The sequence below is a fragment of the Coregonus lavaretus genome (assembly GCF_964263955.1).
Source record: "Coregonus lavaretus genome assembly, chromosome: 7".
Lineage (NCBI taxonomy): Eukaryota > Metazoa > Chordata > Actinopteri > Salmoniformes > Salmonidae > Coregonus > Coregonus lavaretus.
This window is the reverse complement of record NC_139994.1, coordinates 3160833-3176442: the sequence shown is the minus strand read 5'-3', so window position 1 is coordinate 3176442 and position 15610 is coordinate 3160833. Positions and strand designations below refer to the sequence as shown.

The 15610-nt window shown below is 47.7% G+C and overlaps 1 protein-coding gene across 1 annotated transcript; it reads left to right on the top strand.

Moving 5' to 3' along the window:
- Positions 1 to 1368: 1368 nt before the first annotated feature.
- On the top strand, positions 1369 to 15523 carry LOC311131912 (uncharacterized protein). The gene is made up of 6 exons (XM_084165023.1): positions 1369 to 1539; positions 2642 to 3355; positions 6759 to 6817; positions 7766 to 7896; positions 13969 to 14135; positions 15008 to 15523. Exons 2-6 carry the CDS (start codon positions 2852 to 2854, stop codon positions 15176 to 15178), a joined length of 1032 nt encoding a protein of 343 aa, XP_084021149.1. The 5' UTR covers positions 1369 to 1539; positions 2642 to 2851; the 3' UTR covers positions 15179 to 15523.
- Positions 15524 to 15610: the final 87 nt, after the last annotated feature.

Here is a 15610-nt window from a genome sequence, read left to right as displayed (position 1 = left end):
GCTTTTTTTTTTAGGTAAAATGTCATTACGCCCAGCTGGTTTTATTAGACACAAGATAGTTAAAGCTACAATGTGTACGTTTTTGGGAGACGCAACCAAATTCACATAGAAATGTGTATCATAGATCTGTCATACTCATTGAAAGCAAGTCTAAGAAGCGGCAGATCTGTTCTGTTTCGTTTTAGAGTCTTTTACTTTCGGTTTTGTACACCAGCTTCAAACAGCTGAAAATACAATATTTTTGGTTATGGAAAATAAATTTCACAGCGGTTTAAATGGTACAATGATTATTTACACAATGACTGCTTGTTTTGCCACATAAACTGAAATTAGGCGAACTATTGGAATTTTAGCAACCAGGAAATGGCGGAGCGATTTCTGCATACTGCATCTTTAATTCCTGGTTTCTAAAATTCTAATAGTTTGATTAATTTCAGTTTATGTGACAAAAAAAAGCAAGTATAGTGTAGATAGTCATTGTACCATCTAAACCACTGTGAAATATATTTTCCATAACCAAAAATATTGTATTTTCAGTTGTTTGAAGCTAAAATACCCTAAAATGAAACTTAAGAACAGGGAGCATAGAAATAGCGCACATAGAACATATCTACATACCACTTCTTAGATTTGATTTCAGTGAGAATGACAGATCTATAACACACATGTGAATTTGGCCAGGTTTCCCAAAAAGGTACACTTGCAGCTTTTAATGGAAACGTACCCTAGCAGGCAATTGTTGCATTAATTTTCTATGCGAACTTTCTTAAATGTCGACAAAAAAAATCACTGGACAAGTTAACGGAAACATAGCTAGTGATTCCATTCATAGTAAGCCTACCCCAGGGAGTTGTTCCAAAGTTGGTTGTTGCGTTTTTTCCATGACACACCTAGATTAATGCTAATTTATATTGTACTGCAAAGGGAGCTCCAAGTGACAACAGCAAGCTGAGACGGAGTTGTGGGTGGCGACATAGACAAGAGGCGTTTCTGGTTCATGCAAGTGTGAAATAATTACAAATAACAGGTCTGAGTGAAGTTTGAGATAGAGAAACGTTCTCGGTGCTAGTAATTTCGTTCGTGTGTCAATCCGCTTGTTATTTATTTGCATATATTTCGGTAACACATGCAGCGTCCTGTCACTTGTTGACGATTGAGAGCACTTGGTGGAGAGAGAGAGAGTGTGGGCGTCCACGACTCCACTTCTTGCCAGGGTTGAAATCATTAGTCCAAAACGTTTTGTTATGGAAATCGTTTACTCCAAACGGAAAACGTTTTGCAACGAAAACAAGAGTTTCTCAATAGACACATTTTGGTAGGTCCCTCCCCGTTTCGTGTCCATTTGCTTCGGTTTGGTTTCTACTGAATACACCCCTGGCAATGCTCCGAAATCACAAGTGAGACGCTCAACTAAACCTAGCCAAATCGAATTGAGACTTCACATTTGGTTCAAACAGAGGACATACTTCCCGGGACAGAGAACTCTTTGGAGCCGAAGTCATGAACGTACAGGTGGCAGAGTAACCGCAGGACATCGAGGTAATACATTTTACCCCCGGTTCTTTGTTTTGTTAACACTGGAGTGTTTACAAGGAGTTAATAAACGGCTCCTCCGGTGGGATTGAGATAGAGATAAGACTTCTGTTTAATATTGTCAGCAGCCGTCTCAACAGTTATGTACAACAAGATGTTATAATGTCACACACTGGATAGGTGCAGTGAAATTGTGTTTTGCAGTGTCAGCCATACATAGTACAGCACCCCTGGAGTACATTAGGTTAGATGCCTTGCTCCAGGGCACATCGACAGATTCCACCCCCCACACACACACCTTGTCGGCTCGGGTATTCGAACTAGCGACCTTTGGTTACTGGCCCAATGCTCTAACCTGACACCCATGTAACGCCTTATAGGCAGCCCAAGTTCACGATTTTATTCATACCCAGGATAAACAATGAGTGTTATTACTTTAATACACAAGCATGTTGAAAACATAACACGGAGAATACATGTTGCTGTTCAAATGAAGTCTGACTCCCTCATAGGTGATCTTTTGGAACCATACTGTATGTCATTTAGATGTGGTTCAAGTTGCAGGGAGAAAAATTCACTCAAATCAATGGTACAAATCAGTAGAATCAGTACAATTCTGTTGAACTCAAATCAGTAGACTGGCATGACTACAGTTCATCTAATTATTGCAGCCAAAGCCAACACATTTATGTTAAGGTCTTTTCATTTCAGTTGAAAACTAATAGGTGCTTTCAGTATGTCACGTGAATATCAGAAAAAAAGCATCGCTTTCTCTTGAGCTTGAGCTCACATTAAATGTGGCGTGGACTTGACAGCAGTGGACTTGAACACTTCTGATCATACATACATACTCATGATGACTCTGTTCAAAAGTAGTACACTATTTAGGGAATAGGGTACCATTTGGGACGGAACCCTGTGTTTCTAACCGCAGCTGACTCGTGAGCATGTCAGAGTGGCTGGTTTTGACTCAGCAGCTTGACTCTGTAAAAGTGTACCAATGATATGGAACAGTACACTTTGCCCCTGATGAATTGATCCATTTTCTGTGATTGTCCAATTTTTATCTTCCTCCTTTCCCCTCCCCTCTCTCTGTTTCTTTTTACAGGCTGTTCTTCGCTGCAGTCTTTCCTCCAGACTCTCTCGCTTTCATCTTCCCTTTCCCATACCCACTTGGCTTCCCTTCGCTCGTTCTCTACCTGCACCTCTATCCCTCCTTCCTTGACTCCCTCCATCCGGCCGTCCATCCTTCCTTGACTCCCTCCATCCGGCCGTCCATCCTTCCTTGAGTCTCCCTCCATTCGGCGGCTTTGCCATCATGCGTCGGTTCAGCTCAGAGGGGTCCCTACTGGATATGGACTTCCTGCCATGGAAGAAGGTGGCGCTGAAGGACCAGAACTACCACAGCCGGGACGGGGATTCAGGCACCTACACCCCCTACCTGGAGGAGGACGAACTGGATAGGCGGACCACCTCTTTCCCCCCCACCCCCATCATCCTGGAGCCTGGGGCCAGGGTGGAGCTGGGCAAGGAGCACAGCGTCAGCGTGGAGAACGTCACTGAACTGGGGAAGCTAGAGGGTAAGGGTCATCTGGGAGTGGTGAACCTCAGTGAAGGATGCAGGGCGTACAGTGACGGGCAGTTGGCGCCGGCGACTTCGGGTAGCAGCACAGAGAGCGTGGGCAGGGACGACCAGCCTCCGACCTCTCCCTCGTACTCAACCTTTGGCTCCAGCCCCTTCTCCTTCAAGTCACAGCAACGGTCCCACGCCAGAGCCAAGCTGTCAACAGCCAAGCTACACCTGAAGAGCCTGTTTGGGCAGGTAAAGAGTGATGGGGGACAGGGGACAGGGGGTGGGAGGTCAGGGTCACTAGAGGTGTGGTCTCTGACTGTGTGTTTGGTTTTGGATGTGTTAGGCTACTGTATGGGAATGGATAGCCTGTGTGTGTAATGGCTTTTGACTACATTAGTTCTACATGAGTTCTACATGAGTTCTACATTGGTTCTACATTAGTTCTACATTAGTTCTACATTAGTTCTAGCTTTACCACTGAGTGGGCAGAGTTCGCACATTTTAGACCATTTCATTGGAGTCTGGTGAAATCTCTACCTCACCCACGGCACTGGAGGAGCTAAACAAATGTAGTTTCCTTCACCCTCTGTAGTATCCTGCACCCTCTGTAGTGTCCTGCACCCTCTGTAGTATCCTGCACCCTCTGTAGTATCCTGCACCCTCTGTAGTATCCTGCACCCTCTGTAGTATCCTGCACCCTCTGTAGTATCCTGAACCCTCTGTAGTATCCTGAACCCTCTGTAGTATCCTCCACCCTCTGTAGTATCCTCCACCCTCTGTAGTATCCTCCACCCTCTGTAGTATCCTGAACCCTCTGTAGTATCCTGAACCCTCTGTAGTATCCTCCACCCTCTGTAGTATCCTGAACCCTCTGTAGTATCCTGAACCCTCTGTAGTATCCTCCACCCTCTGTAGTATCCTGAACCCTCTGTAGTATCCTGAACCCTCTGTAGTATCCTCCACCCTCTGTAGTATCCTCCACCCTCTGTAGTATCCTGAACCCTCTGTAGTATCCTGAACCCTCTGTAGTATCCTGAACCCTCTGTAGTATCCTCCACCCTCTGTAGTATCCTGAACCCTCTGTAGTATCCTGAACCCTCTGTAGTATCCTGAACCCTCTGTAGTATCCTGAACCCTCTGTAGTATCCTGAACCCTCTGTAGTATCCTGAACCCTCTGTAGTATCCTGAACCCTCTGTAGTATCCTCCACCCTCTGTAGTATCCTGAACCCTCTGTAGTATCCTGAACCCTCTGTAGTATCCTGAACCCTCTGTAGTATCCTCCACCCTCTGTAGTATCCTCCACCCTCTGTAGTATCCTGAACCCTCTGTAGTATCCTGAACCCTCTGTAGTATCCTCCACCCTCTGTAGTATCCTGAAACCTCTGTAGTATCCTGAACCCTCTGTAATATCCTGAACCCTCTGTAGTATCCTGAACCCTCTGTAGTATCCTCCACCCTCTGTAGTATCCTCCACCCTCTGTAGTATCCTCCACCCTCTGTAGTATCCTGAACCCTCTGTAGTATCCTCCACCCTCTGTAGTATCCTCCACCCTCTGTAGTATCCTCCACCCTCTGTAGTATCCTCCACCCTCTGTAGTATCCTCCACCCTCTGTAGTATCCTGAACCCTCTGTAGTATCCTGAACCCTCTGTAGTATCCTCCACCCTCTGTAGTATCCTGAAACCTCTGTAGTATCCTGAACCCTCTGTAATATCCTGAACCCTCTGTAGTATCCTGAACCCTCTGTAGTATCCTCCACCCTCTGTAGTATCCTCCACCCTCTGTAGTATCCTGAACCCTCTGTAGTATCCTCCACCCTCTGTAGTATCCTCCACCCTCTGTAGTATCCTCCACCCTCTGTAGTATCCTCCACCCTCTGTAGTATCCTGAACCCTCTGTAGTATCCTGAACCCTCTGTAGTATCCTGAACCCTCTGTAGTATCCTGAACCCTCTGTAGTATCCTGAACCCTCTGTAGTATCCTGAACCCTCTGTAGTATCCTCCACCCTCTGTAGTATCCTGAACCCTCTGTAGTATCCTCCACCCTCTGTAGTATCCTGAACCCTCTGTAGTATCCTCCACCCTCTGTAGTATCCTCCACCCTCTGTAGTGTCCTGCACCCTCTGTAGTATCCTGCACCCTCTGTAGTATCCTGCACCCTCTGTAGTGTCCTGCACCCTCTGTAGTATCCTGCACCCTCTGTAGTATCCTGCACCCTCTGTAGTATCCTGCACCCTCTGTAGTATCCTCCACCCTCTGTAGTATCCTGAACCCTCTGTAGTATCCTCCACCCTCTGTAGTATCCTGAACCCTCTGTAGTATCCTCCACCCTCTGTAGTATCCTGAACCCTCTGTAGTATCCTCCACCCTCTGTAGTATCCTGAACCCTCTGTAGTATCCTGAACCCTCTGTAGTATCCTCCACCCTCTGTAGTATCCTGAACACTCTGTAGTATCCTGAACCCTCTGTAGTATCCTGAACCCTCTGTAGTATCCTGAACCCTCTGTAGTATCCTGAACCCTCTGTAGTATCCTGAACCCTCTGTAGTATCCTCCACCCTCTGTAGTATCCTCCACCCTCTGTAGTATCCTCCACCCTCTGTAGTATCCTCCACCCTCTGTAGTATCCTCCACCCTCTGTAGTATCCTGAACCCTCTGTAGTATCCTGAACCCTCTGTAGTATCCTGAACCCTCTGTAGTATCCTCCACCCTCTGTAGTATCCTGAACCCTCTGTAGTATCCTCCACCCTCTGTAGTATCCTGAACCCTCTGTAGTATCCTGAACCCTCTGTAGTATCCTGAACCCTCTGTAGTATCCTCCACCCTCTGTAGTATCCTCCACCCTCTGTAGTATCCTGAACCCTCTGTAGTATCCTGAACCCTCTGTAGTATCCTGAACCCTCTGTAGTATCCTGAACCCTCTGTAGTATCCTGAACCCTCTGTAGTATCCTCCACCCTCTGTAGTATCCTGAACCCTCTGTAGTATCCTGAACCCTCTGTAGTATCCTCCACCCTCTGTAGTATCCTGAACCCTCTGTAGTATCCTCCACCCTCTGTAGTATCCTCCACCCTCTGTAGTATCCTGAACCCTCTGTAGTATCCTGAACCCTCTGTAGTATTCTAACCTTGAGCTTCATCTGACAGAAAGTGTTATTCATAAATCAAGCGGCTGTCTCAAGTCAAGGTCACACCAAGTTAATCAAAGATTAAATAATCATAAGATATTCAGTCTAGCTCAACATTACACATTATATTCTAGATTTGATTGAAATTATGTGTATTTCATTAAGCGCTCTTAAAATCCATCCTTTTACCCTCGGGATAAAAGTATCTGCTAAATGGCAAATGGCAAAACCAATGCATACCAAGTTTGGCAGTGGCAAGTGCCTCTCCTATTTCCCCTATATGTTGGCATACACATTGACGTCAACTACGTCTTTCCCAGAGGTCATGTTTTAGCGGTTTCCGTTTTTTTATGACGCCGATGACAGGAAAATATTGCTCAATCAGAACTTCCTTAAATGATATATTACGATTGGGCTTAAAACCAAAGAAGTCAAACCACTGAGGTTTGTGTGCTGCCTGCCTGCAAGTGTGTGTGCTGATTATTTAACATTTGGAAGTAAACTAATGGCGTCTATATTTCCAGAGTCCCCATTCATCACACTCCAACCTGTTTGACCCGGAGCAGAAAAAACAGAAAGACCGGTAAGCTCATCAACGTGCCTGGGCATTGCATTCCAATGGTAATCCAAAGTCAACACTGATGTCACACAGATATACCTAAATATCCTCATCACTTCATTGGTATTCAGTAACTGTTTTAGTAATCTTGTGCTCCATACATTTCCTCCGCTGTGGGATATAGCCTGGGGACAAGGTTTTTTTCTAAGAGGAAGATGTTGTCTAAGGCAGAGTCCCAGGCCAAATGCCACCCGATTCCCTACGTAGCCCAAATGGCTCTTGTCGAAATTAGTGCACTATATAGGGAATAGGATGTAATTTCCCTGGTCAAAAGTAATGCACAACACAAGGAATAGGGTGCCATTTGGGACGTACCCTAAGAACCCCAAATGTTCAGTTTGATAGGATGCCACAACAAAAGAATACCCATCTGGACGTCATCCACCCTTGAGGTTGTAATGATACTGAGCCAACCAGTTGTCGAAATGAGGGTTGTGTCATCATGAAATCAGATCCAACCACACCAAAACGTACTTGTCATCTCCCTTTCTCCCTTTCCCTGTCTCTGCTCTCTCCTTACCCCTCCTCTCTCTTCGTCTCTCTCTCTCTCCCTGTCTCTCTCTCCCTCTCTCTCTATCCCTGTCTCTCTCTCTCTACCACTCTCTCTCTCTCCCTGTCTCTCTCTCTCTCTCCCTGTCTCTCTCTCTCTCCATGTCTCTCTCTCTCTACCTCTCTCTCTCTCCCTGTCTCTCTCTCCCTGTCTCCACTCTCTCCTTACCCCCCCCTCTCTCTCTCTCTCTCTCTCTCTCTCTCCCTGTCTCTCTCTCCCTCTCTTTCTCTTCGTCTCTCTCTCTCTCTCTCTCTCTCTCTCTCTCTCTCTCTCTCTCTCTCTCTCTCCCTCTCTTTCTCTTCGTCTCTCTCTCTCTCTCCCTCTCTGTCTCTCCCTCTCTCCCTTCCTCTCCTCCCTAACAGTGCTAAAGAGCAGCAGTCTCGCCTCCTGTTCCTTCGCCAATGGAGTCAGGTGGGCCACATCAAGGCCAAGTTCAGCCGGGAGGAACTGGATAAGTGGGCTGAGTCGCTGGACGCCCTCCTGGTTAGTCGGAGTAAGTAGACTAGGAAACCCTCCTGGCCAGTAGACTAGGACACCCTCCTGGCCAGTAGACTAGGACACCCTCCTGGCCAGTAGACTAGGACACCCTCCTGGCCAGTAGATTAGGAAACCCTCCTGGCCAGTAGACTAGGAAACCCTCCTGGCCAGTAGACTAGGAAACCCTCCTGGCCAGTAGACTAGGAAACCCTCCTGGCCAGTAGACTAGGACACCCTCCTGGCCAGTAGATTAGGAAACCCTCCTGGCCAGTAGACTAGGAAACCCTCCTGGCCAGTAGACTAGGAAACCCTCCTGGCCAGTAGACTAGGGAACCCTCCTGGCCAGTAGACTAGGAAACCCTCCTGGCCAGTAGACTAGGACACCCTCCTGGCCAGTAGATTAGGAAACCCTCCTGGCCAGTAGACTAGGAAACCCTCCTGGCCAGTAGACTAGGAAACCCTCCTGGCCAGTAGACTAGGAAACCCTCCTGGCCAGTAGACTAGGACACCCTCCTGGCCAGTAGATTAGGAAACCCTCCTGGCCAGTAGACTAGGAAACCCTCCTGGCCAGTAGACTAGGAAACCCTCCTGGCCAGTAGACTAGGAAACCCTCCTGGCCAGTAGACTAGGAAACCCTCCTGGCCAGTAGACTAGGACACCCTCCTGGCCAGTAGATTAGGAAACCCTCCTGGCCAGTAGACTAGGAAACCCTCCTGGCCAGTAGACTAGGAAACCCTCCTGGCCAGTAGACTAGGAAACCCTCCTGGCCAGTAGACTAGGACACCCTCCTGGCCAGTAGACTAGGACACCCTCCTGGCCAGTAGATTAGGAAACCCTCCTGGCCAGTAGACTAGGACACCCTCCTGGCCAGTAGACTAGGACACCCTCCTGGCCAGTAGACTAGGACACCCTCCTGGCCAGAAGACTAGGAAACCCTCCTGGCCAGTAGACTAGGACACCCTCCTGGCCAGTAGACTAGGACACCCTCCTGGCCAGTCGGAATAAGTAGACTAGGGCCCTATTCATTACTAAACACCGTAGCAAATGTTTTTTCGACGGAAAACTAAAACAAGTATTATAGTCAGACTGAGTAGTACAGCCAGTCCCAAACCGCTCCCTACCCTTCCTCCTTGGCCCTTACCCTTCCATGTTTGATGATCTGAAGGGCTTTATTCAGGTATAATCAGAGTAGTGGTGAAGTTTCCACCATAATGCTTCCACCGTACAGATCTACAAACATGGAAGGGTTATGGCAAAGGTAATCTCGGCATCCCAGAAGGAAACTCTGGCGCCAGCTACTTGATTAGGTTCTGGGGGGAAGAGGTATGAGAAAAGATACTGGAATGAGGAGAGGAAGCAGAGCGGTAGCTCCACCCCCCCCCCCCTCTCTCTGCAAGTTTTGGTCAAGTCTATGAGCCAAATGTCTCCTTCCCCAATTTGAAACATGTGCACACCTGCCAAATCGTAATTTCTCCAAATGACCAGTGCCCCCCCCCCAAAAAAAAAGATTTGACGGTATTTTATGTTTTTAAATAATAAATGTTCTAAATTTGCTTTATGAGTTGTGCATGACCGTAGCTAGGGTAGCAACACATACGCTACCAGTCAAAAGTTTGGAAACACCTACTCATTCAAGGGTTTTCTTTTATTTGTACTATTTTTTACATTGTAGAATAATAGAGAAGACCTAAACTATGAAATAACACATATGGAATCATGTAGTAACCAAAAAAGTGTTAAACAAATCTAAATCTATTTTATATTTGAGAATCTTCAAATAGCCACCCTTTGCCTTGATGACAGCTTTGCACACTCTTGGCATTTTCTCAACCAGCTTCACCTGGAATGCTTTTCCAACAATCTTGAAGGAGTTCCCACATATGCTGAGCACTTGTTGGCTGCTTTTCCTTCACTCTGCGGTCCAACTAATCTCAAACCATCTCAATTGGGTTGAGGTTGGGGGATTGTGGAGGCCTGGTCATCTAATGCAGCACTCAATCACTCTCCTTCTTGGTAAAATAGCCCTTACACAGCCTGGAGGTGTGTTGGATAATTGTCCTGTTGAAAAACAAATGATAGTCCCACTAAGCCCAAACCAGATGGGATGGCGTATCGCTGCAGAAAGCTGTGGTAGCCATGCTGGTTAAGTGTGCCTTGAATTCTAAATAAATCACAGACAGTGTCACCAGCAAAGCACCCCCACACCATAACATATCCTCCTCCATGCTTTACGGTGGGAACTACATATGCAGAGATCATCCGTTCACCCACACCGTGTCTAACAAAGACACAGCGGTTGGAACCAAAAATCTCCAATTTGGACTCATCAGACCAAAGGACACATTTCCACCGGTCTAATGACCATTGCTCGTGTTTCTTGGCCCAAGCAGGTCTCTTCTTCTTATTGGTGTCCTTTAGCAGTGGTTTCTTTTCAGCAATTCGACCATGAAGGCCTGATTCACAGTCCCCTCTGAACAGTTGATGTTGAGATGTGTCTGTTACTTGAACTGTGTGAAGCATTTATTTGGGCTGCAATTTCTGAGGCTGGTAACTCTAATGAACTTATCCTCTGCAGCAGAGTTAACTCTGGGTCTTCCATTCCTGTCGCAGTCCTCATGAGAGCCAGTTTCATCATAGAGCTTGATGGTTTTTGCGACTGCACTTGAACAAACTTTCAAAGTTCTTGAAATGTTCTGTATTGACTGACCTTCATGTCTTAAAGTAATGATGGACTGTCGTTTCTGTTTGCTTATTTGAGCTGTTCTTGCCATAATATGGATTTGGTATTTTACCAAATAGGGCTATCTTATGTATACCCCTCCTACCTTGTCAGCTCAAACGCATTAAGAAGGAAATAAATTCCACAAATTAACTTTTAAGAAGGCACACCTGTTAATTGAAATACATTCCAGGTGACTACCTCAAGATGCTGGTTGAGAGAATTCCAAGAGTGTGCAAAGCTGTCATCAAGGCAAAGGGTGGCTATTTGAAGAATCTCAAATATAAAATATATTTTGATTTATTTAACACTTTTTTTGGTTACTACATGATTCCATATGTGTTATTTCATAGTTTTGATGTCTTCACTATTATTCTACAATGTCGAAAATTGTAAAAAATAAAGAAAAACCCGGGAATGAGTAGGTGTGTCCAAACTTTTGACTGGTACTGTACATTCTAAGTGATTTCAATTAGGCTTTCTCCATTCTGATTGTTTAGTGCTGTTCAATCAAAATTAAACCGAAAGTTGATCTCATAAATTTCCACACTGCCACGTAGGGCTGCACGATATTTTTAACCAAATGTTGCAGCCTTGCGAGGGTTAACACGCTTAACTGTCTTACTCCCGTCAGCCACGGAGGACGAGAGCCCACTGTCCTTGGTAGCGGGCCGCGTCAGTGGCACTGTGTTATCCTCAAAGCGGGCGAAGAAGGTGTTTAGCTTGTCTGGAAGTGAGACGTCGGTGTCGGCGACGTGGCTGGTTTTCTTTTTGTAGTCCGTGATTGTCTGTAGACCCTGCCACATACGTCTCGTGTCTGAGCCGTTTGATTGCGACTCCACTTTGTCACTATACTGACGTTTTGCCTGTTTGATTGCCTTACGCAGAGAATAACTACACCGTTTGTATTCGGCCATATTCCCAATCACCTTGCCATGGATAAATGCAGTGGTTCGTGCTGCACTGTTGGAGCTAGAAACACAAGCATTTCGCTATAACCCGCAATAACATCTGCTAAACACGTGTATGTGACAAATAACGCTTTGATTTGATTTAAATGTCATATAGATCCATTTCTCTCACTGAAGGTAGTTTCGGTTTTATTATTCGATTTACAAACTAATATAATCTGGATACATGATCCGAGTACACAATCTTGAATACATGGAGTGTATACACATTGCTCAAACACTTAGTTAAAGGTCAATAGCTAGAGCTTTTGGAAAGCATGCAGTGACTGTGGTAGCCAAGCTTAGTCTGATAGTCTGCACAACTTGAACACATACAGGCTGTTTACAAGGATAACTTTAACACGACATACAGGCTGTTTACAAGGTATTGTTGATATGCTGCAGTGTCCACACTTGTTCTCTTTGTGTGTGTCACATACAAATGTACATACGTATTAATGTGTTTCACAATGTTGTAACCACTGTGTCCGCTATCTGCTGCCCTCCTTCCTTTCCCCACCCAGTCAGTCTCTTTGCACAAACATATGTTGCAACCAGTGTCTAAGCAAAAAACAGAAGTGTATGAGAGAGAGAGAGAGAGAGAAGGGGGAGAGGGAGAGAAGGGGGAGAGGGAGAGAAGGGGGAGAGGGAGAGAAGGGGGAGAGGGAGGGAGGGGAGGGAGGGGGAGAGGGAGAGAAGGGGGGAGAGGGAGAGAAGGGGGAGAGGGAGAGAAGGGAGAGAAGGGGGAGAGGGAGGGAGGGGGAGAGGGAGAGAGGGGAGAGGGAGAGAAGGGGGAGAGGGAGGGAGGGGGAGAGGGAGAGAAGGGGGAGAGGGAGGGAGGGGGAGAGGGAGAGAAGGGGGAGAAGGGGGAGAGGGAGGGAGGGGGAGAGGGAGAGAAGGGGGAGAGGGAGGGAGGGAGGGAGGGGGAGAGGGAGAGAAGGGGGAGAGGGAGAGAAGGGGGGAGAGGGAGAGAAGGGAGAGAAGGGGGAGAGGGAGAGAAGGGGGAGAGGGAGAGAAGGGGGGAGAGGGAGGGAGGGGGAGAGGGAGAGAAGGGGGAGAGGAGAGGAGGGAGGGGGAGAGAGGGAGAGAAGGGGGAGAAGGGGGAGAGGGAGGGAGGGGAGAGGGGAGAGAAGGGGAGAAGGAGAGAAGGGGGAGAGGGGGAGAGGGAGAGAAGGGGGAGAGGGAGAGAAGGGGGAGAGGGAGAGAAGGGGGAGAGGGAGAGAAGGGGGAGAGGGAGGGAGGGGGGAGAGGGAGAGAAGGGGGGGGAGAGGGAGGGAGGGAGAGAAGGGGGAGAGGGAGAGAATGGGGAGAGGGAGAGAAGGGGGAGAGGGAGAGAAGGGGGAGAGGGAGGGAGGGGGAGGGAGAGAAGGGGGGTAGAGGGAGAGAAGGGAGAGAAGGGGGAGAGGGAGGGAGGGAGGGAGGGGGAGAGGGAGAGAAGGGGGAGAGGAGAGAAGGGGGAGAGGGAGAGAAGGGGGAGAGGGAGAGAAGGGGGAGAGGGAGGGAGGGGGAGAGGGAGAGAAGGGGGAGAGGGAGAGAAGGGAGAGAAGGGGGAGAGGGAGGGAGGGAGGGAGGGGGAGAGGGAGAGAAGGGGGAGAGGGAGAGAAGGGGAGAGGGAGAGAAGGGGGAGAGGGAGGGAGGGGGAGAGGGAGAGAAGGGGGAGAGGGAGAGAAGGGGGAGAGGGAGGGAGCGAGACAGTATGGAGGGTGTGACTGATTTAGAAAGCAATAAAGTTAGATGGCAATAATGAAAATGCACTGGAAAAAAATCCTAGGATTGATTTTAGTACTTTTACAGTCTGTGTGTATGTCCTGTATCTGTGCAAATGTGTGTACATGTGTGTTTGCATGTCACTGTATTGGCCAGTGGTGTGTATGTGTACGTGTGTGTTTGCATGTCAGCGTATTGGCCAGTGGTGTGTAAGTGTGTGTATGTGTACGTGTGTGTTTGCATGTCACTGTATTGGCCAGTGTGTCTTTGAACCCATCTGTCTCCCCTTCCTAATCTTCCCCTCTAGTGACATCCTAAATGTGGTGTACTTTTATAAAGCCTAATACTCTTCCCCCCCTCTCTCTTCCTCCTCCCTCTCCCCATCACTCTCTCTAATCCCCCCTCCCCCCTTCCTCCTCCCTCTCCCCATCACTCTCTCTCATCCCCCCTCCCCCCTTCCTCCTCCCTCTCCCCATCACTCTCTCTCATCCCCCCTCCCCCCTTCCTCCTCCCTCTCCCCATCACTCTCTCTCATCCCCCCTCTCTCTTCCTCCTCCCTCTCCCCATCACTCTCTCTCATCCTCCCTCTCCTCATCACTCTCTCTCATCCCCCCTTCCTCCTCCCCTCTCCCCATCACTCTCTCTCATCCCCCCTCCCCCCTTCCTCCTCCCTCTCCCCATCACTCTCTCTAACCCCCCCCCCCCTCTCCAGCGGGCTTGTCTGTGTTTGGAGCATTCCTTCGCTCAGAGTTTAGTGAGGAGAATCTGCAGTTCTATCTGGCTTGTGAGCAGTACAGAAACTCCTCCAACAACTTCAGCCTGCACAGACGGGCCAAGGAGATCACGGTCACCTATATCGAGGCGGGGGCACCACGAGAGGTATACAGACTTTGTCTATACATTGACCGGGCTGGCTTGTTTCTGATTGTCTGTCTATGGTCCTCCCTGCCTGTCCGGCTGTCTGTCTGTCTATCTGTGGTCCGGCTGGCCTTTCTATCTATCATCTACCATCTACCATCTATCATCTATCATCTATTATCTACCATCTACCATCTATCATCTATTATCTACCATCTATCATCTATCATCTACCATCTATTATCTACCATCTATCATCTACCATCTACCATCTATCATCTATAAATACCATCTATATCTACCATCTATCATCTATCATCTACCATCTATCATCTATCATCTACCATCTACATTTACATTACATTTTAGTCATTTAGCAGACGCTCTTATCCAGAGCGACTTACAGTTAGCACATACATTATTTTATCAAACCCACAACCCTGGCGTTGCAAACGCCATGCTCTACCAACTGAGCTACATCCCCTGCCGGCCATTCCCTCCCCTACCCTGGACGACGCTGGGCCAATTGTGTGCCGCCCCATGGGTCTCCCGGTCGCGGCCGGCTATGACAGAGCCTGGATTCGAACCAGGATCTCTAGTGGCACAGCTAGCACTGCGATGCAGTGCCTTAGACCACTGTGCCATCTATCATATACCATCTATCATCTATATCTACCATCTATCATCTATTATCTACCATCTACCATCTATCATCTATCATCTATCATCTACCATCTATATCTACCATCTACCATCTATCTATTATATTGCTCTGGTTATCTTTCTTATCTTCTTTGACCTGGAAGTGTACCTGGAAGTGTGTTTATTAAACAGTCTTCTTAACTGATCTGGAACCACTTCATTCACCCATATTCTCTCTCTTTCCCTCTCAGGTGAACTTGGACAGTAAGACCAGAGAACTAACCACACAGCTCCTACAGGCCCCGTCACGCACCTCCCTGTCCCACGCCCAGAAATGCATCTACTCCCTCCTGGATACAGACTGCTACCCCCGCTTCCTCCAGTCCTCCATCTACCTCAGCCTACTAGGCCAGGCTGACTAGAGACGAAGGGCTCCATTCAATCCATATCGGCAAAGTTCAGCACTATAGCACAAATTGAAATGTAAAGGCAATGTTCCCCGCGTTCACGGAGACTGCATTTCACGTTAAACGCTACTGCATATTTTGGCTCAATACCAATTGAATGGAGACATTATTCTCCAATCTCCACCCTTTTCCCAAAGTGTACAGTCTCTTGCGTGGATTCAACAATGGTGGAAAGGAAACTCTTTCCATCCAACACTTACACCAATCCAGTGCTTTTGAAATCCATGACAGGGAGGGAGTGTGCAAGTGTACACTTTTTTTTGAAAAAGGGTGGAGAACTGTTGTAGATATGGGGCAGAAGTGGGGACAGTTGCAGGAGATGCAGTTACAATGTAGAGTTAAATATGGTTTAGGGGGGCAGGGTTTTGGGTTTAGTCATTTCAGTAG

What these genes read in the sequence shown, in the direction of transcription:
- LOC311131912 (XM_084165023.1), top strand. Translation starts at nt 2,852, where the DNA reads ATGCGTCGGTTCAGCTCAGAGGGGTCCCTACTGGATATGGACTTCCTG. An exon ending in CAGAAAAAACAGAAAGACCG is followed by an intron (nt 6,818 to 7,765) that starts GTAAGCTCATCA and finishes CCTCCCTAACAG; the next exon opens with TGCTAAAGAGCAGCAGTCTC. An exon ending in AGGCGGGGGCACCACGAGAG is followed by an intron (nt 14,136 to 15,007) that starts GTATACAGACTT and finishes TTTCCCTCTCAG; the next exon opens with GTGAACTTGGACAGTAAGAC.